Below are 22,132 nucleotides of genomic sequence, written 5' to 3' on the forward strand. Positions count from 1 at the left end.
CCCTGGCTGAGAGCCTATATCCCGTGTCTTTGTTGTGTTGATCTTCATGTACTTGTGTTTTTTGTGGCTACTTAATGATAGGAAGATAAAAGAAGATACAAAAGAAAATAAGAATTCAAAGAAATCACAAGTAATTATCAAAGTAAGAAAGTCTTTCTACCTTTTGATTTTCTAACAGGATTTTTTCAATTGAGCTAGGATTTGATGATTTACCCTAGCTAGGGATTTTTAGATAATTGGAGGTTTTTGTGCTAGCCTTGAGAGAAGGGTATGGTATGTACTTGTACTTCATCTGGAACTTATATATGATGCTTCCAGCTGTCCACATACTGTATCATTTTTGGATTTCAATTTCAGCTATATATGTTCTTTATGCTTACTATTTGCGTCTGTTTACGTCTTGCTGATTGGACATAAGTGAAAGGCAAATTGTTAAGTGATTTGACAAGTAGGGAAGAATACAAGGGGCTGATTTTACTGCTTTAAAAGTACATTTTTAGAGCTGATTATTATCTGATAGGTTGCCCTAGAAGGGGCTGAAACTTATCTCTTTGTTTGGTATCTTTTTTCCTTGAATTGCCTAGCAGTTTGGGGCCATTTGAAACGAGTTATTGTGTTTTTCTAGTGCTGTTTTATACTCTATTTACATCAGTGCTAATGGCTGAAAATTCTAAAGCTACGATCCAGGAAACCCTTTAGGAAGAAAGTGAATTTTCAGTTTTCATTAATTGCCCAAGTGTATAAAAATTCCACATTTGTTGGGATTCCTGCCCAGTGCTGTCAATGCAACTTTGGCCTTTAATAGTCAATAAATACTAGTCAGTATCCGACCACCTATCTCTCATCTTCAATATTTGATAAGATATTTGAACTTATCCTCAGATTCCTTTGATTTAATTGACATGGATGCTCCTGCATCAAAATCTTGCAGTCATAAGCTCCTGACCCAGATCTTGAATGTCGGGTTGGAAGCATTTTATAGGATTTAATTTCCAAATACTCATTTCTGCTGCACAAATCAAATTTCTATCTTAATTGTTTTCTAGACACAGTTTGCATTCAGCTGTAACCTTTTAAAGTACATGTGAAGACTCAAAATTTTCAAGAAATTATCTATCCATCCTCATCCCCTCCTCAGGCTACTGATAATTACCTGGATGATGTCCTTTAGTAGGAATGAAATTTGTCCTAGTTATTATTCTATCTAGCAGGCAATGCCTTTCCTAGCTATGCAACATGGATGACTGTGTGAGTCACTTCTTCTTATATCTACCTCAGTTGAGACCAGTTACTGTTCTAATTATAATATCTTTTTCTGCCACCTCTCAATCAATTGAATATCTGGAAAAATCATAAATGCAATTCTGGATTAGAAACTCCTATGATGATATTCAGGAATGCTTTTACTGTCTCAGTGCCAAGTGAGTAGGACTGGAAGAAAGTCTCTAAGGATTTTGCCATTTTGTTATTTTAACATCTGCGTTTCAATTAGTGTTCGGCTAGAAGGATGTTTGATGTACTAAAGTTGACCAATGCTTTCAAGTGTACCTACTGGGGCCTGTTTTAGAACATTTGTGAATTTGCAAATATTGCGTTTTAACCTTTCAGATGAGTTTTTTAAATATCTCTTCTTGTGTGTTTTAAAATAAAAAGGGTTTTTGACAGCCAGAAAACATTATCTGGGATGCAAAAACAAAGACAGTGAATTTGGTTGACTTTGGAGCTGTGCAAGATGCAGTTTCTATGACTATGATTGGAAGTACGGTTGTAGGCACGGTGCGAGATCTACACATTCATTTTTGTTCTTGAGGTCTTGATCTATTCTTTCTTCAGTTGCTTATTTGTTTTGGAAATACACTCCTGAAGTTGTGATGTATGAATGGATACTATATTTGTTCTGTCAAATGTTATGTAATGTTGTTTGCAAGCTGAATGGAGCTAGGTTTATTCTAATCATTCTAGGATGACGAGTAGTGTTTTTTCACATGAGTGTACGGATAAAAATATTCTGATGAATACACTGAATCATAATGCTTTATTAGAGCTCTTGCCCACATTGGCACATAGTTTCCGAACATTAATTCTTGATTGGTTTTGGGTTCGGTATTTGCATGAGTTGTGTCACATGTAAAATAGATCTAGGCATCGCATTTGGAAGTCTCTCTCTGTATTGGTAAAACATAAAAGCTTCTTATTTCTTGACATTATTGGGGTTCTTCATTCTGTAATGAATTTGATTTATATGTTGGGTTGATTGCTATTCTATTTTTTTGGAGAAATACATCTTATAGAATCACTTTGGCTAAGCTGCAATGCTACTAAGGGTGTCTCTATCCCTTAAAAGTCACCCTGGATTTTCACCCGACTGTATCCACACCCACTCGGGTCTCCTTTTCACTGTTACTACATGATCAATTACTTTGCTGCTTGCTACTAGACCACACTCCTAAGGCCAATTCTTTTTGTTTTTGACTTTTCCTCAATATTCAACTTTGTGAAAGAAAACTAAACTGTTTTTTGTAAATATGTCTATATTAGAAGAGAAAATGTATGAGATAGTTGACAAAAGGGAAAAAAATGGAAGGGTATATACAATTGATGTCTCTAGCCTCTTCCTCGTAGCTGGTAGGGCAGAAATAAATTTAGAATATGTTAATGCACTCAACACTTTGGCATTCTTAATCAGGAGATAACCTTTGGCAGGCAATTGCATACATACCTGCTCTCGCTAGGGTGACAAAAAGATTGCATTGAATTGACCTCATTAGGGAAGGCAAATTTGCATCTAGTTTTCCAGAGCTAAAACAAGACTGTGATCCGAGCAATCCCAAATGCCTCAAATATGAGACAGTAGCAAGGATCCCAAGTCACCAAGTAGAGTCATGTTGCACCCATTTTGTCACAAGTCCGAGGACGCAGTGTGCAAGATTTTTCAACGATAAAAATCATCAGCCAGCTACATGATATATCATTGTAAACCTAATTTCTGCAAATTGTAATGTAAATGATGCTAGCATGACCATTTAATTATGTAACAAACCAAGGCTAAGTCACCTGACACGGGGACCAAGGACATGGGGATGTGAGTGTTGGACACGAACACGTTGACCCCTCGAAACAGGACACATTAGGAGACGTTATATATATACATATATTAAAAATTAGATATTTCTTACACAAATTCTCATTCATGATACAAATTCATTGATTCAAACATAGATCTTCATGATTCATCTAGATGTAAGTTTTACAAAGTAACATTATGCATACAATTACAATTATGACATAAATGATAAATGATAAATGATAATACATATTCATCAATGATCCAATAGGAGAAAGACAAGATACTGTAGTTTTCTCATTAAGTCATCAAAATCAAAATGTGTACAGTGTTACATAGGTAGTAGCAATGACAATGGCAAATAGAAATAACAAATACAAAACAACTACAAGCATGAAGGTAGTAGGTAGCTCATGAGTCATCAATCTTCATAATCAAAATCAGCATCACTATACTCATCATCATGGTCACCATTGCTCTCCTCTGCTGCATTCTCTTCCTTTGTATCCAATGTCATCTCTGCAGCTGTTGGTGTGGAGGATGACCCCTCTACAATATCACCATCATCAAAAGTGACAAGCTTTAACACTGGGTCATTAAGATCCATGTTGGCCAATGCCAATTCAACACTGCTGTCCAAACCCATATCATCAGGAAAGACATTCCCACATCTTTGTCTTTCCCTTCAACCAATCATCCCTCTACCTGTAAATAAGACGAAGGTTGGTGTGCACATACACCATTGTCTTTGCCTTGCACTGCTCAAGTATGCTCTTCTTGACACTATATAAATTCCCATATGTGGTCCAATTCCTCTCGCAACAAGAGGATGAAGTCACCTGAAAAAGGAGTTGCCCACCAAGAGTAGGGCTTCTTAGCCCCCCCGTCTCTAATCACATCATATCTTGCAAATTGACCAATGCCAGTGGAAAACTTTGCAAAGGTATCCTTCACCTCATCAAGGGATGCTCTATCCTGAAAAATCCGCCTCAATGCAGCTTCCCTCCCCTGTGAAATTTCCCCATCCATGTGAGGAGGGAATCTGAAGGAAGGTCCACCATTCAGCCACTCATGGCTGTAGTATTTTGGGTTCAATGAGTGAGCCAAACAATGTAAAGGTGTGCAATTCTTGTCGCATCTGCTGACAAGAATATCTTGTATGGTGATGAAGAAGGCCTCTGATGATGGCTCATACTTGGGGCACTTACTATGTAAAATAATGCTCGTTGCAGACTCAATCATGGAATCCCATCCCTCATAGACCTTTCCTAGGATGGGTTGCTCTGTATCTGCAAATCAAAGCAAAGAAATGATAGGGTCCATGATCTAAATAAGTAGGTCTACCCTCTCCCACTAAGCATCATCTAACATTGTGTCCTTCACTCTTTTTGAGGCTGCTTGATCTGTCTTTCTCCAAAAAGACCAAAAATCTGAAATAAGCATGGCCCCAAGAACAATCTTGACCTCCCTCAACCTCTTCAACATGATGAATGAAGAGGCAAACCGTGTATCCGCAATCTTCAACATGATAGATTGGTGTACTCCTTGTAGACAGTGAGGGCATTTGTATGGTTTTGTACAAAGTTGCGGATATGTCGTGCATCCTCAATAATGATTCCAATCCAAAGCACATCAGAAGCAATAGATTTAAGTGCTAAATTCAAAGAATGGACAATGCAAGGTGTCAAAAATACTTGTGGATATTTAACTTCCACAATCATGCCAACAACCTTGCAAACAGGTGCATTATCTATAACGATTTGCACACAAGAATCAACACCTACATCTTCAATAACTTTAATAAACAACTAACTCATATATTGTGCATCCTTGTATATTGTCCAAGTGCATCCACTGATTTAAAGAAAATTGGACCATTCAAGGAAGACACCATGAAGTTGATGAGTGGGTGCCGTGCTGGATCTGTCCATCCATCAGAGACAATGCTAACCCCAGATGTTGGCCATGTTGATTTAATAGACTCAAGCATTTTGTCCACCTCTTTTTTTGCCTTTGTCAACAATTTGGTTCTAAGCTTCTTTGACTCAGGAGGCACATACCCTGATGGAGCCCCTTGAGTTAGAGCTTGACACATCTCAATAAATATAGGTGAGCGTGCAACATTAAAGGATATGAAGTTCTGATAGAAAAAAATGCAATGGTGAGATCAAGCTCTTCCTGTTTCTCTTTTTGAAAAATCTTGTCCATTGGACGAAGTGCCATTGCCTTTCTTTTTGCTGCTTGTCCCCCACCAGAACTCTCAAATGGAAATTTGTTGCTGCTTTTCCTCAAGAATGGAAGGGGGTCTTCATTCTTGTTTTTCTAGATGTTGCAGCCACCTTTGCCATGCCAAGGTTGGCTTCTTTTTCCATTTCCTTCCTCTTATTTAAAGACACCTCTGTACATGCTGCAATTCCACAACTTGGTAAAGCTAACAAATGAGCTTTCACACAAAAATATGTGCTCATAAAATGATTTTTGCAATATTTTCATTTCCAAGCAACATTGCCTCCTCCCTTCTTCTTGTTGCCTGACCCTTGCTCTCTTGTGACATATATCCACAAGGGATATTTGTTATCTTGAGCCTGCTGTCTTCCCTCAACATTTGAAGCTGTTGTTGCAGCTCCACTTGCAATAGAGGGAACACTTGCAGACCCTGATGAAATTGGAAGATGAGAGGCATCTCTAATGGGGACATTCTTCCCCTTCCTTTGCCCCTTCCCTGCTGCCCTTGATTGAGACATGAATGCTATAAAAAGAAGAAGAAAAAATGCACAAATTTGTAAAACAAATGCACATGCAAATTGCTGTAATAAAAATGCAAAAAAAATAGAGAGAAAACACACTTACCTGTTGCTTGAATCGCCTCCAAAATGCTTCTACACCCTTTGCTCTTAGCTCTCACACACTCACAACAAACCCTCAATGACTTTGGTGAAGAAAGAATGGCCAAATCGCACTTTAGGGCAAAAATCCGTGACACATGTCCTTGAATTGGGACACGATTCGGAGGACACGTGTCCCATCGAATTGTGTCCGATTCGTCTGATTCGGGACACGTGGGGCCACGAGAGCGAATCCAGTTTCTTAGCCCCTGGGTAAGCCTTTGATTTTGGTTACGAATTTCATCCTAGGAGGTTTTTTAACCTCACCGCATTATGTATGTTTCTAAACACGAATAATCGACAAAGTTTTTCCTCTAGCTTAAACCCAAAAGCTACGGTGGAATTCATAATCAAAATCTTAGGTGAGTCCTAGCGTTATATTGAGTCTTTGTAAAAGTGGTTTGGGAATAATTTAAGCTATTTGGCTAAATTATTTTATTACATATCACTTGGTCAACTAGATCATATTGTGTCACAAAATTGAGTAATTATTTGAGGGTCTATATGTAAAGGTGTATGCCCCCTTTGAGGGTTGAATTTGTAATATCTAATGTAAAAAATGTTTTTAGTGCATGGTTCCTCATATTTAGACTCCATGGCTAAAATATTTGAGGGTGGGAAAAAATAATTGATCCCCTATTGTGTCAATTAATTAATTTTTCTTGCTTAAATAAAATTAAATCCTACACCAAAAAATGAATTAATTTAGAGTCTTTTTTTTTAGAGAAATTAATTTTCTCCAAGTGGAAAATGACCAAAAAATTCATGGGTAAAAAAAAGAGTAAATTTTTGGAAGCCCCCACCAAGGAAAAAATTGATTTTTTAAGAAAAATTAAGCCCTTGGACCTTGGTGGTTAAGTCAAAGTCAAAATTTTAAGGAAATTAATCCAAAAAATTAATTTTTGGATTAATACAAAATGGGTTTGATGCATAGTTGCAGGGGAGCGCCCCCCCCCTCGAACCCGCTTCCGAATCGCGCTCCGGGCCGGAGCGGCTCGGGAGCGTGCTCCCAAAATCGCTCCCGGACGGGAGCGATTTTCGGGAGCGCGCTCCCTAAAAAATTTTTACACTCCCTGCCCTATTCGGTAGCGTTTAAGGGAGCGATCGCTCCGTCGCTCCCGGAGCGATTTTTAACACTCGGGAGTAAACGCTCCGGGAGCGTTTCGACTCAGGCCGGGAGCGATCCGGCGGAAAAAATTTCCGCCGACGCGAAAAAAAAAACTAATTTTTTTTTTTTTTTTTTGGTTTTAAAAGTCCAATGGGCTTAAAAAAATTTCATTGTGACTTCATTGAGCAAGAGTTAAGAGCAAGAGCAAGAGCAAAGGAGCGAGGAGCAAGAGCTGAGGAGCGAGGAGCAACTGCCAAGGAGCGAGGAGCAAGCCTGCAGAGGTAAGTAACTTAGTAATTTAGTTAGTTTAGTTAGTTAGGTAGTGATTTAGTTAATTTATTTTAGTTTATTGAGTTTGAAAATCATAAATTTAAATTAAATTAATAAATTAAATTAATTAATCCTAATAAATTAAATTAATTTGCAGATTCAGGAATCAAAACCCTACAAACATAAAACACCATGGACCTGGCTATATTTCTTGGCATTTTCCTCTTCCTGGTCCCTTTTATGGTTATTATGGTGCTGGAGAGTAGGAAACGGAGGGGCCAACATGAAGAGGGGGATGAAGAAGCTGGAGAAAGTCAAATTGGTGAAAACCCCGGTGAGGAGGAGCTGGAGGAGGGTGAACATGACCCTCAAAAAACTAAACAAGACCAAACTCCATTGTGGAAATATGTTTATAGAGCTGAAACAGGGAGAGGGGGTGGAACCACTAAATTTCATTGCCCCCATTGCAACACTGATTACACAGGTTCATACACCCGTGCTAGAAGACACCTCTGCGGGAAAAGGCCATGGGATGGAGACAAACAAATAGGAATCAAAACTTGTACAACGGTGTCAGCGGCGGATAGAGCCAAATACATAAGAGAAGAGGAGGAAGCCCAACACAGATCAAAAAAATCAAGGGGTTTCTTTGAACCAAGCTCACAATCACAAAGAACTCCTTCAGCATCCTCCCAAGGCAGTGGATATGGAGGCACAGGGTCATCATCTTTAAGGCGTAGAACCATATCAGATTTCCTTGATGAGGGGTGTAGGAATGATGTGGATTCAAAGGTTTACAGGTTTCTCTATGCATGTGGGATACCATTCAATGTTCTTCGCTCACCTTATTGGCATGAAATGGTTTCTGCCATAAATGATGCCCCTAAAGGATACAAGAGCCCTGGGTATGACAAGGCAAGAACCGTTGGCCTTGATCATGAAAAGGCCAAAATATCACATTCTTTGAATAGAATGACAAGTTCTTGGACTGACCATGGGGTGTCCATTGTATCTGATGGATGGACAAATGTAAAAGGCAAGCCATTGATAAGTGTTCTTGCTGTGTCTGTTAGTGGTCCCATCTTTCTAACTGCACATGATTACTCAGACAAGTTCAAGACCGCTATCAACATTGCAGAAGCATTACTTGAAACAATTGAGCGTATTGGCCCTTACAATGTCATCCAAGTCATCATTGATAATGCTCCTAATTGTAAGGCAGCGAGAGCAATTATTGAGGATAAATACCTCAACATATTTTGGTCTGGATGTTTGGTTCACACATTGAACCTTCTGTTGCATGATATTGTCAAGAACAAAAATGCACAATACCAATGGATTGGTGATTTGTACAAGAAAGGCAAAACAATGATAAAATTTATTACAAATCATAGCAATACCCATGGCCTTTTCCGCAGTCACTCGAGATTGGAGTTGTTGAAGATTGCAAAGACTAGATTTGGTAGCTATTACCTCACCTTTAGGCGCCTTTTGAAGGTAAGAGAGGCATTAGCTAGCATGGTATCAAGTCCACATTGGCAGGTATTAAAGGAAAGGGCTACAAATGCAGCTGACGTGGCAGGTTTTGAAATGGTGGAGGAGGCCGCTCTTGATGGGCAGTTTTGGACAAGTGTGAGGCAGGTATTGGATTTCACCAAGCCAATTTATCACATGATTCGGTTTGCAGATACAGACAAACCAGTGATTGGCGAGGTGTATGAGCAAATGGATACCATGTTGGGGGAAATAAAAGATATTGTTCATAATAAAGATCCCAACTTGTACAAACTGATTCATGATTGTGTGTGTGAACGGTGGAATAGGCTCAATCTTCCACTACATTGCTTGGCGTATATCCTTACGCCAAAATACTACTCTACATCCTGGTTGGGCCAACTTGCAGCAGGGGGTGGGGTTAGGACCAAACCCCATTTAGATCTAGAGGTAACTAGAGGATATTTGGAAGCATTAGAAAAGTTGGTACCTGACAGGGAGGAATGTGCAGCTATGCGCTTTGAGATAGGCAGATACTTCAGTGGCACTGGTTTGTATGGTAACTTCCATGCAATGGACGACAGAGATAGATTTGATACTCTCACATGGTGGGAAACATATGGCGGCCACGGACTTTTGCCAAAATTGGCAAAAAAAGTTCTTTCACAAGTTGTAAATACTTCTTCTGCAGAGAGGTGTTGGAGCACCTACAACTACATACATAATGTGAAAAGAAACAGACTCAATGAAAACCGAGCAGAAAGCTTGGTTTATGTGCACTACAACTTGAGATTGTTGAGTCATTACTGTGATCGGGCTTATGAGGATCCCACATATAAAATTTGGGACAATCATCCAGAGGATGACAATTTGGAGGATGGCATTGTACATATTGAAGAACTGGAAGAGGAACTTGTAAGGGATGAAGATGAAGCAGCCATGCCACGTCCACCTCCACCTCCACCATCCAGTAGCAGTGCTCGAGGTCCGAGTCTTGTTCCTTTGCTATCGCCACCTCCATCTACACCCTCACATGGAGGTTCTAGTTTTGGTCTTCGGCCTGTGCGGGAGACTCCTAGAAGACCACCACGACCTGCTTATACTCCTGGAGACTCTCGTGGCAAGGGCCACATGTAGATTTACAGTTTATTTGTCTTTTTTAGTTTCTATTAGACTTTAGTTTTCATAACTGTTGAGTTTTGAGTCCTTGACTCTTGACTCTTGACTCTTGACTCTTTCATATCATAATGATATTTTTTGACATTTGTAAACAATATATCACTGTGACAATGAAAATTTGAAGTTTGAAGTTGGGCCTTGGCAATTATAACTCATTGGTAATGATTGTGAATTATGAATATGATGCTTCGTGAAAGACTAAAGTTGTTTCATTTCATTTCATTATTCATGTTTCATTTTATAAATTTATAACATTTCATATCATGTTAACAGTTAGAAGTTAGGACTTAGAAATATCTTAGATATTACTTCCTGTAATGGTTAAAGTTTAAACTTAGCTTACAAGTACAACTTTGGTGATCAATGATGATAAATGTTATTGAATTTTCAATTTTGAAAGCTCGAAGTTGAAACTTCAAGATTGAATTTGATGAATCATGATTCATGAGACTCAATATGTTGCAGTTGTAATATGTATTTTACTAACTTGTGGACATGCTTGATGACGATTATAATTTCTAGAATCTAGATGATTGATGTGATATGGTTCAATGATCAATCTATGTTTTTTTTATGTTTTTTTATTTTATGTCTAATTCATCATTCTACATGTTTTTGTTGACATATATGTATCAAAAATTAAAAAATATAAAAAATATATATATTTTTAAAAAATCGCTCCCGGATTGGCTCCCAAACCGGGAGCTTCTGAAAATGGTCGCTCCCGCTCCCCGCTCCCGCTCCCGCTCCCAAGCAACATTGGTTTGATGAGAAATTCAAAATTTTCCCCAAAATTAATATTTTCGACAACAGAGATTAAAATATGATCAAATTATTATCGACGGTTGAGATTATTTTGACAGGGATCAAGCCAACTAGTCGTTATTTTCCACTTGGAGGATTTCTCTATAAATAGAAACCATTTTGCTTCTCAAAACAATGATTCTAGATGATGTAAATTTATAACGCTGGTATTGAGCCATTGCTCTGCTGGGAACGCTTGATATCATAATAAAAAGACTTTGGGGTTTAGTTCATGGTGTTCTTTTTGCATTGGTTGTGGTACGTGCTGGTTATGTGCTTTCTTATTTTGTACTAAAATTTTTATAAGCTTGTTATTTCATTTGTTAGTGATAAGAACATTCTATTGGTAAAATTTGGTTTTATCTTTAATGATCTTATTCACCATATGATCTAACAAGTCTGCTTAAGAAAATATATAGAGATTATTAGGTACCCCAACCGTTGGGCTCCAAGTTCACAGACTTTGGGGAAGGGCCGACCTTGTTTGGGCTCTAGGGATTTTCTATATGGTTTTCTTACTTCGCTAAATGGTGTGGCCAATATTCTAACTTCCGAAAAACACATTGATCCATTCTCATTATTCAAAAAATATTTTCTCAGTTTTTTTTTATTTTTTATTTTATCTTACAAGCATTGTATATTTGTATATATTTTGTATATAATTTTTTGTAAGATAATTTTGTAAATATATTTCTAACCCTTGTTTTGCAGTAGTTGGGGTGTTGGGAAAAAAAATATTTCATTTGTGCAGGTGATTTCTCAAGCCAAATCTGAAATTTTGGAAGGGTTTCAAGGGTTTCTAGCCTTTGGAAAAATTTGTTGGGGTTTGTAGAGGCAGATCTATGTCTAGGAAGGCAAAATCTACCCTCTAGCTCCCCCCCAAGCTCAATGTTCAAGCCAAAGAGGAAGCCGCTAGCCCTTGGAAGCATTTTCATGGCAACTTTTGGCAATTTTGAAGATCTGAAGCGAAATTTTGGTTTTTGCAGGGGTTCCAAATTCTTGTAGGCCTCATAGGCCTAGCATAAGCCTCATTCTCCCTGGCTGTGGCCTTTTTCTCCCTCCTGGCTGAGCCGCTGCCCCATTTGGGCCTCCACACCTTAGCCACAACCCTTGTTTGCCTAGCCGTTAGCCCTCAAGAGCTGCTCCCCTTGGTCGCATGCTTTCCTTTGGCCTCCTCTACCTTGCCTTGGGCTTCTTCCTCCTTCGCTGCCCTTTCACCCTCCTCGGCCAACCTCTTCAGCCTTGCCGTAGGCCCTTTGGCCTCTCCTCCCTCCTTGACCCCCTCTTTTCTCCTTGCAGCAACCTCTAGGAGGCTTGCCCTAGGTGCCGCAGGCTCTAGGGGCCTCTCTTTGCCCTAGCGCGGGCCTATTAGGCCTTGCTGCCCCTTCTTTGGCCCTAACGCTAGCCTTCTAGGCCTAGTGTTGCCCTATTTTGGCCCTTCCTTGCCTCTTCTCATCTCTGATTTGGGTTATCATTGATTTTGTGCCTCTAACACTTGGTGTTTGAAGAGATTTTGGGCTAGTATTTGTGGTTGCAGGTGATCTGGTCATTGGAGAAATTTTGGGCAAAAGGACTAGTCATCTTCTAGGCCTAGAGGCCTATTGGTTTGGTTCCTAAACCCTCATCTCTATCACTGCTTTACTGGCAGCCTTGATCATTTGCATAACAGTGGTAAAAACTTCATTTGAGTGCCCTAAAATTCACGAACAAGTTACCTAAACAAATTAACTAGTCATTGCATATATTGGGTAATCATTATTTGTTTTGTTTCATGAATTTAATGACTGTCATACTGTTTTGAATAGGCATAATAAGGTCTGATATATAACGGTGGCATAAGCATTTGTCTCTTGGATTCTTGCAGCATTGGTTAAATTTTTTGTGTTGGCAAAGTGACTTAAAGAGGGCTGCCTTCTAGGCCTCTATTTGCTGCCTCATTTTGCATTCTTGCATTGCATTCTCCTTTTGCACTCATAGGCATTTTCTCACTGTTTGTGTTTCATCTTAGGAGAAGGAGATAAGTAGTTGGGATTGTCTTGACACATTTGGCATAAGATTAACTTACTGCTGTCATAAAATGTTTACTATTGCTCATGTAATGTTATTTAAACATAAATTGCATAAAGGCTCCTAACATTTGCTGATGTTCCATTGTTGAAAAGTTCATTGGCATTGGTGGTATTGGATTAAGTGATCATTGCTTCATAATAAGAGATCTAACATTGTGTTTTCTTGTGAGTTTCATAATCTCCAAGTTAGAAATTTGCACTTAATAAGCTCACTCACAGAAGCACTTGAAATCTCAAGAAACCTAATACCTTGTTGAATGGATAATTTTGCTTAAGTCTGTAATCAAAGAAGTTATTGCATATTGATATCTCTTGCTCTCTCACAATTAGCATTAAAGATCTAATTACATAAATTTGGCATTGTGATATCTTATTGACATAACTTGGAAAATTGCTAATTGTCTAAGAGAATTAATCGTCTAATTGTCTATCTCTTAAGCAATCTTTCATTGGAATCCTTTTACTATTGTGATTGTCTTTAAAAAGAACCTTGGTTAATTGTTCTAAGTAATATCTTGGTGATAAGTGCTCTAATCTCTTTTACTTGCCATCATTGTTTCATGGTTAAATTGAATATCTATAGTGGATGATAATTTCTCTTTGGCACATTGGTACTAGTCTGCTACTGTCACTCTGGAATTTGACAGCATCACTGACATTGATCCATTCCGCTACTGAATACTGTGGGCCGCTATAGCAAGGTAATGATCCATGAGGACACCTCAATGGATGTTGCTCATGTTTGCGCTATTCTAGGACTACAACTCTAGATCGCCCCACCTCTCTCTTGGAGGTATAGATGCACACATCATGAAATCTTCCTCTAGCCTGGAGGACAACTTATCAATCTTTGCGGATGCTGCTGCTTGGTCCTGCTTCTCCTGCGTGTCCTTCTTGTGAAAAAATTACGCTGTAGTAATTGATTTATTTCTCCTACTTATTTACAATAATAAGTTATTTTCCAATGCTTCAATAAATATCAAAATAAATTTAGCTACAAACTTCACAAATTATGAACTGAGAAAAGCAAGAGAAAAACTAGCACATGAACAATCACATTGACACACTTGTTTTTGGACAATAGTCCCTGAAAAAACCCAATGCAGGAAAACCGATGCAACAGATCTGAGGGTTTCTATTATTGGTAGTAAATTTCTGAATACAATCTGGATGCCCTAGAGAAATGGCAATCCACTTAGAGAAGATCACTGATAGAAAAATAGTGAGAATTTTCTCACACTGAATCTGGAGACTTTGCACTCGCCCCAGCTCCTGGATGACCCACTGCACAGTCTCTGCGTGAGCCTACACAGTCACTGCGTGGCTTCTGCATGGAGACTCCCTCTGACTGCGTCACCCTTGCTGTTGTTGCGTCTATTGCTGAGAAATCGAGATTTCATCTGTCAATCACCCATAGTGATTCCTGACACTGATCTCTGCTATCCCCCAGCAGTTTTGTGTCAACCTCCTTTAGTTGCTGCGTTATACCTCCTTGGCACTGCGCTCTCTCTAATCCTTCACTCTCTTCTCTGAAGTATATTCACTGGAATTGGAAATCACTTCCTTCTAGTACTGCCTCTGATCCTCACTGCTTGATCACTTGTTCGAATTCCTTAGCCAACCCTGCCCTAGGAATATCGAACTGACTGATCAACCCTCTGTGTATTTTCAAATGAACCCCAAGCCTCCTTATAGTTTTCTCGTTGAGACTTCAACGGCCGAGATTAATTCTCTAATCAACGGTTAAGATTAAAACCTGACTTGATCCGTCTTCTAGAACATTCTCACCCATATTTTGATTAATACTCATTAGTATTTTAATTTTCCTAAGTTTAGACTTAGGAACCCCATTAAAAATATTAATTATTTTAATAAAATACAATCCAGGTAGAATTTCACCAAATAGTTTCTGGGTTTTTTAGAACTCATGTGCCTTAGCCTCTCCACCAATTTTCATGGCTAGAGCACATCGGAAGCTACCAAAAACTAACACTCCCTCTTAGCAAGGAATGTGCTCTAGCAACAATGTCCAACTGCACGCTGCTCTAACTTTGAAGTATCTCTTTTCTGCACTGTTGCTGCCACCAACACTATGTTGTTGCTGCTATTGTAGTGCTTCCCATGACATTGCCACTGCCATTGCTGCATCTGTACTACAGCTCCCTCTCAAATGCTTCATCACGCTATTGAAAGGGATTTTCCAACATACCCATCTGTTCTCAGAATTGAACAAACTTTGTTCTTCCTAGAGCCTTGTTGAGTACATCTGCTACCTAATTTCTTGTGGAAGTATACTCCAACTGTACCGCACACTGAACACAGTCCCTGATAAAGTGACCCCGAATATTAATGTGTTTGGAGCAATCATGAAAACCTGGATTTTCAGAGAGCTTGATACAACTTTGATTATCACATAAGATTTTTGTCGCTTCCATCCTCTTCCTGAATAGATTTACAAGCAGTTTCCTGAGCAATATAGCTTCACGTGTTGCTGTGCTAGCTGCCATATACTCAGCTTCAGCCGAGCTCAGTGCTACAAACTTCTGTTTCTTATTGCACCAGGAGGTCATCCCAGATCCAGTACCGAAGCAATAACCAATGGTACTTTTCTTATCTACTAAACTTCCTACCCAATCTGCATCAGTGAATCCACTCAATTTGGTATCATCACCCTTAGTTTATCTTAATCCAAAATTGACTGTTCCCCGCACATACTTGAGGATGTGCTTTGCTGCTGCCCAGTGCACCCTTTTTTGTTCCACCATGAACTGACTAAGGGTGTTGTCTGCATAACATATGTCTGGCCTAGCGTTGACCGTATGCATAAGTGACATAATGAGCTGTCTGTATAAGGTGGGGTCCACTTCCTTGTCTCTGGATGCATCTATTTCCTTCCAATTGGTAATCATAGGCATAGCCCTAGGTCGACAATCCTGCATTCTGAATCTTTTCAGAATTCCTGACGCATATATACCTTGGCCAAGGAAGATCTCACCATCTTGTTGCCAAACTTCCAATTCCAGAAAATAGTGCATTAGCCCCAAATCTTTCATGTCGAATTTGTTGATTTTTGGTAGCATCGGATGTGCTCTAGCCATGAAAATTGGTGGAGAGGCTAAGGCACATGAGATCTCCAAGACCTAGAAATCGTTTGGGGAAATTCCACCCGGATGGAAAGAAAATTAAAATATTAATGTGTATTAATATAATATGGGTGAGAAAGTTCTAAATAACAAGGATCGAGCCAGATCTAATTTTAGCCGTTGATTAGGGACTTAATCTCGGCCGTTGAATCGTCAACAGGAAAAGTATAAGAGGAGGCTTGAGGGTCAGTTGGAGACACACCAAGTTGATCAGTCAATTCGATTTTTTGGGGCAGGGTTTGCTGAGAAATCGAGTTAGTGATCTATTGCAGCGAGGGGCAGTTTGACAGGATGCCAGGAATACATATCAGAGAGGCAGAGATAGTGTCGGAGAGATAGCGCAGAGGCAGCTTGGGTTGACGTAGAGGTTTGGAGGGCCAGCGTTGAGGATGCAGGAGGCCGAGAAGCTGACACAAAGGCTAGTAGAGTTGATGCTGGGCCGAAAGAGCTGCACTGTGGTGTTTTTCCTTAGTAGACTTCCCGCCAAGAAGTCCATTTTCTTATTGCTTGAGCAACAACAGTAAGAAAGAGAGAGGAGCAGTTCAACATTTTCGTGGCAGAGATGGCAGCCAGTGGATTGAGAGATCAGGGCAGGTTGGATGGAGCATCCAACTATGTGATTTGGAAGGCAAGGATGTCGTGCCTTCTGGATGAGCATTTTCTCAAGGTCTATGTCGACAATGTGGTGGCTGAGCCTGCAATTCAGATTAGTTGAAGAATTACAAGGGAGAAATAACGAAGGCCAAGAGGATGATCCTTGATGGAGTAAAGGATCAAGTCTGTCACATCGCTAGCATAGGGACTGCTAAGGAGATGTGGGATACCTTGGCAATGCTGTATCAAAGGTCTTCCGAGTAGCGGAAGATGTACTTAGAGCAGAAACTGAGATATGCACAGATGCAGAAGGGGGAGTGCATAGATCCGTTGTTCACGAAACTTCAAGAGACCCGGGATGAGTTAGCAGCTGTGGGGTCTACACCTCAAGGTTCCAAGATGGTGAGACTGGCCCTAAACTTAGTCTCAGAAGAGTGGCAAGTCTTTGTCTAAAGCACCCTGGGCAAGGTATTGTTGCTAGACTGGGATAGTATGTGGGCAGATCTCAAGCAGGAAGAGCTGAGGAGAGATCTAGTCAAGTGTAAGCTTGACAGAAGTAGCAGCAGTGGGTCGAAGCCCAAAGAGGAGGAAGAGAATGCAGCCCTTGCATCCAAGGGGCAGCAGGAGTAGTGGAGGTTGAAGAAGAACGTCTCGAAGATCAAATGGTTTAGGTGTGATGAAATGGGTCACTACGTAACACAGTGTCCTCTCAGGAAGAAGGACAAGATGAGAAGCACGATTCGAAGGCTGCACATGCAAAGATCGGGGAGGAGTTTGCCATGACAATCGAGATACCTCGAGGAGGGAGGTGGGCTGATTTAGAGCTGTAGTTCGAAAGAGCTATAGATGGGCAGGATCCTTGAGGAGCCCACCCCTCGGATCAATTCCTTGCTACGAGAGCCTAGATCAATAGTAGCAGGATGGACTTGTGAAAATTCTATCACTGCAGCAACTGATTTACTTTTCCTACTTATTTCATCATAAGTTATTCATGAAATTACTTCAAAAAACATTAAAATAAATACTGTTGCAGATATCACATCATAATACATAAACAAAAATATGCACGCATTGACACAATTATTTTGGACTAATGTCCCCGAAAAAACCCAATGTGGGAAAACTGGTGCAGCAAGGGAGGATTTTATTATTTAGCAATTTTATTGTACAACATGGTGCCAAACTGGCTTACCCACAGATAGACAAACTTCTAGCACTTTCCTAAACCCAGCGTAGGCTATACAGACCTCTGCTACAGCCTGAAACCCTCTGTGTCACCCTGAAACCCTATGCGTTAGCCTGAAATCCTCCGCATCAGCTTACTAAGGCTCTGTGCAGCCTCTCTGGGCTTTTGCGTCACTCCTATAGCCTCTCCGTGGATGATGCAGACCCTTCTGGCTCTGCGTAGGCTCTGCTGCCTCTGCGTGGCTTACTCTGGTTCTGTGTTTGGCTCTTCTACATTGATCTCCCGTCTATCTGTTCTCCAAGTGCCCCTCAAGCCTCCTCTTATACTTTTTCTGTTGACATCTCAACGGCTGAGATTATGTCCCTAATCAACGACTAAGATTAGATCTGGCTTGATCCATGTCTTTTGGACCATTCTAACACAAATTCATATTAATACACATTAATATTTTATTTTCCCTGAGTTTAGACTTAGGGACTCCATTAAAAATATTAATTATTTTAATATCTCCTGATCTGTTTAGAATCTGCCCAAACCCTTTCTGGGTATTGGAGATCTCATGTGCCCCAACCTCTCTACCAAATTTCGTGGCTAGAGCACATCCGATGCTACCCCAAATCAACACTCCCTCTTAGCGAGGACTGTGCTCTAGCAATACTCCTCACTGAGTATTACTCTAATCATCTGGCATCGGTACCTGTGCTGATGCTAGGCCTCCCTGCCCAACATCCTCTGCACTGCTGCATCTTGTACTGCTGCCCATGGTTCTGCCACTGCCACTGCTGCATCTGTACGATAGCTCCCTCTGCATCCGTGCTGTTGCTGGTCCTTTCTCCCAGCACTGCATCCGCACTGCACCTTCCTCTGCATCTGTGTTGCTGTTGGTCCTTTCTCCCAACACTGCATCTGCACTGCAACTCCCTCTGCATCTGTGTTGTTGTTGGTCCTTTCTCCCAATACTGCATCTGCACTGCAACTCCCTCTTCATTCGTGCTGCTAACACACTACTTCTCAAAGGGGTTCTTTATCATCCCCATCTTTTCCCTGAAGTAGTCAAATTTTGACTTTTTAAGGGCCTTGGTGAGGATATCTGCCACTTGTTCCCCTGTAGGAGACTGGAGTGTAGCTCAATTGTACAGCTCCATGTTGGACACAATCTCTGACAAAGTGACACCGGATATCAATATGCTTTGACCTATCATGAAATACTAGATTCTTAGAGAGTTTGGTGCAACTCTGATTATCACACATGATCCTGGTCGCCTCCATATTTCTTCTGAATAGGTTTACCAACAATTTTCTAAGCCATCTGGCCTCACACGAAGCTGTGCTTGCTGCCATATATTCTGCCTCAAACGAGCTCAGAGCCACAGACTTCTGTTTCCTACTGCACCAGGAGGTTATTCCTGATCCAATGTTGAAATAGTACCCAGAGTTACTTTTTGGATCCACTAAACTTCTTGCCCAATCTGCATCAGTAAATCCACTCAACCTGATATCCTTCCCCTTATTGTACAAGAGCCCATAATCAACTGTTCCCTGTAAATACTTGAGAACTTGCTTGGCTGCTGCCCAGTGAGCCCTCTTTGGTTTCACCATGAACTGACTGAAGGTGTTGACAGCGTAGCAAATATTTGGCCTGGTATTGACTAGATACATCAGGGACCCTATGAGCTGTCGGTATAGGGTGGGATCAACATCCTCGTCTTTTGATGCATCAATCTTCTTCCAGTTGGTGATCATTGGCGTAGCCATAGGTCTACAGTCTCCCATCCTGAACCTTTTCAGAATTTCTATAGAATACCTTCCTTGCCTAAGGAGGATTTCTCCTTTCTGCTGCCAAACTTCCAACCCTAAAAACTAGTGCATTCGTCCTAGATCCTTCATATCGAACTCTGTGGCTAGATTCTTCTTGCAGTCTTCAATGAGTCTGGATGATCCTGTCAGGAAGAGATCATCCACATATAATACTAAGATAAGTGGCTCGCTCTCTACGAGCAGATAGTAGAGATTCAGATCTGCGTCACTCTTGACAAACCCCATCTTCTGCAAGTAGCTATCTATTCGACCATACCACGCTCTTGGTGTTTGCTTCAGCGCATACAAGGCTTTCTTCAGTGTGCATACATGAGACTTTTTCTCGTGAGTTTCAAAGCCCTTTGGTTGTTCAATGTATACTTCTTCTTCTATTACCTTGTTCAGAAATGTCGTCTTGACATCCATCTGATGGATCTCCCATCCTATCTGGGCTGCAAGAGATATCATGGTCCCAATAGATGTACACCTGGCTATCAGGGCGAAGGTTTCCTCATAGTCAATCCCTTCCTTTTGAGCATACCCCTTAGCCACAAACCTGGCCTTGTATTTTTCAATACTGTCGTCCACAACATATTTGATCTTCTAGATCCATCTTGAACCTACCACAGATCTGTCTTGAGGCCTTGACAACACCTCGCAGACATCGTTTACCATTATGTAGCTATACTCCTCCACCATTGCATCTAGCTAGACCTGATGCTGAGTTGCCTCTTTGAAGCTGGTAGGCTCTCCATCCTGAGCTACTAACGCCCGATACCTGTCTGGCTGTTTTCGCTCCCTTTTACTGTTCCTTGGCTCTCCGATGAAGTTCTTTGCATCACACAGAATCTGACGAAGTTCCTTGCTGGTTCTTCCTCTGCCAACAAGTGCTTCTGTTTTTTCCTCTTCCTCATCTTGAGAATCTTCTTGATCTGAGGAAGGATTCTTCACTTCCGTTGGTTGAAGAGGCATGACCAACGGATCCTCTTTCGACTGCTCCTTGGAAGGCATTTCGCGAGATCTTTTGAAAGCTCTGTCCTCCATGAACTTTACATCTCGTCGTACTACTACCTTCCTGCTCCCTGGAAGATAAATCCTGTATGCCTTAGCGTTCTCTCTATATCCTGCCAGATACCCCTTCTGTAGTCTGATCCAGCTTCTTCCTCTTTTCTTCGGGTATGTGACAATATGCCAAACTCCCAAATATCCTGAAATCACTGACTTCGGGTGTCTTCCCAGTGAAGACTTTCTTTGGAGTAATCTTGCCCAATGCCCGATGAGGAGTCCTGTTTAGAACGTAGACAACTGTGTTGCATGCTTCTGCCCACAGGAATTTTGGCATATCCTGATCATACAACATGGCCCTAACGCTTCTACAATAGTCCTATTTTTCCTTTCTGCCACCCAATTCTTCTTCAGATTATAGGGAGCTGTCCACTCTCTTCTGATGCCCTCCTTAGCGCAATAATCAGTGAAGTCCTTATTGACATATTCTCCACCATTATCTGAGCGCAAGACTTTGATTTTCTTACCTGTCAGATTCTCCACTAGAGCCTTGAACTCCTTGAATCGACAGAAAACCTCATCCTTGGTTTTCAAAAAATAGATCCAAGTTTTCCTCGAGTGGTCATCAATGAAGGTAAGGAAATACTCGACACTGCTGAGAGCTTTGATGGCCATAGGTCCACAGATATCTGAGTGTATCAATCCTAATACACTCTTGGCCCTGTGGTTGCTCCTAGGAAATGTCGCCCTGGCATACTTTCCTAGAGCGCGTCCCCTGCATACATCATCTCGTTCCGTACTCAGATCTGGAACACCTGTTACAGTGCCCCTGAGAATTCTTAGAGCTCCATGGTGCAAGTGACCCATCCTTCTGTGCCATAGTTCGTTCAAGTCTTTGTCCCCATGACTGCCTATTAGTGCCATTGGAGATTCTAGTTGTAATCTGTACAACCGATTACTTTTGATCCCGATCTGCACTTTGTTTTTCGAGCTCGGGTGTTTAACGTATACCTTTTCCTTGATGAAGTAAATGTCATAGCCCTTGCCTTGTAGTTGTGACACAGAAAGTAAGTTCATCCCCAATCGTGGCACATGCAACGCATTTGTGGCACAAAACTTCTCTCCCGATTCTGTCTGAAAAACTATGGTACCCTTTCCTACTGGAGTACACTTTTCCTTGTTCCCCATGGTGATCTAAGAGTTCATCTTCTCTTCTCGATATTTTGAGAAACACTCCTTGATTCCCGTCATATGCCACGAGGCTCCACTATCTATATACCATACTTATGATGATGCAGCACTAGTCATGCACGCCACTTATTCTTCCAACCTGGAAGCCAACATAGAGAAATCAAAATCTCTCTCTCTTGTGCAATCTTTTGAAAATTTGCGTGAGTCCCTTGAGGTGGATGCCTCTGCATCGTGGTCTCGACCCATAACTGATTTTCCCTTTTTGTCTATGATTACTTGCTCCGATACCATGTGAAAATTCTATCACTACAACAATTGATTTACTTTTCCTACTTATTTCATC

The 22,132-nt window shown here is 40.7% G+C and overlaps 1 protein-coding gene across 10 annotated transcripts in view; it reads left to right on the forward strand.

The window, feature by feature from the left end:
- The window catches only part of LOC149255020 (uncharacterized), a 451,815-nt gene that overhangs the window by 149,042 nt on the left and 280,641 nt on the right, over positions 1–22,132 (forward strand). For 9 of the 10 annotated variants that reach the window (XR_016267201.1, XM_089460284.1, XM_089460289.1 and 6 more), the window contains one exon: positions 1,666–1,776. The exons of the other annotated variant lie outside the window; for it this stretch is intronic. Coding sequence is in view for 8 of the 9 variants with exons in the window: in XM_089460284.1 (XP_089316410.1) it covers positions 1,666–1,776 (111 nt within the window). In the remaining variant the exon portion in view is untranslated. The remainder of the gene's footprint in view (positions 1–1,665; positions 1,777–22,132) is intronic. 10 annotated transcript variants of the gene reach the window in all.

This window comes from Pinus tabuliformis, chromosome 7 (genome assembly GCF_031772625.1).
Source record: "Pinus tabuliformis cultivar Carrire ecotype Pingquan chromosome 7, CPIR1, whole genome shotgun sequence".
Lineage (NCBI taxonomy): Eukaryota > Viridiplantae > Streptophyta > Pinopsida > Pinales > Pinaceae > Pinus > Pinus tabuliformis.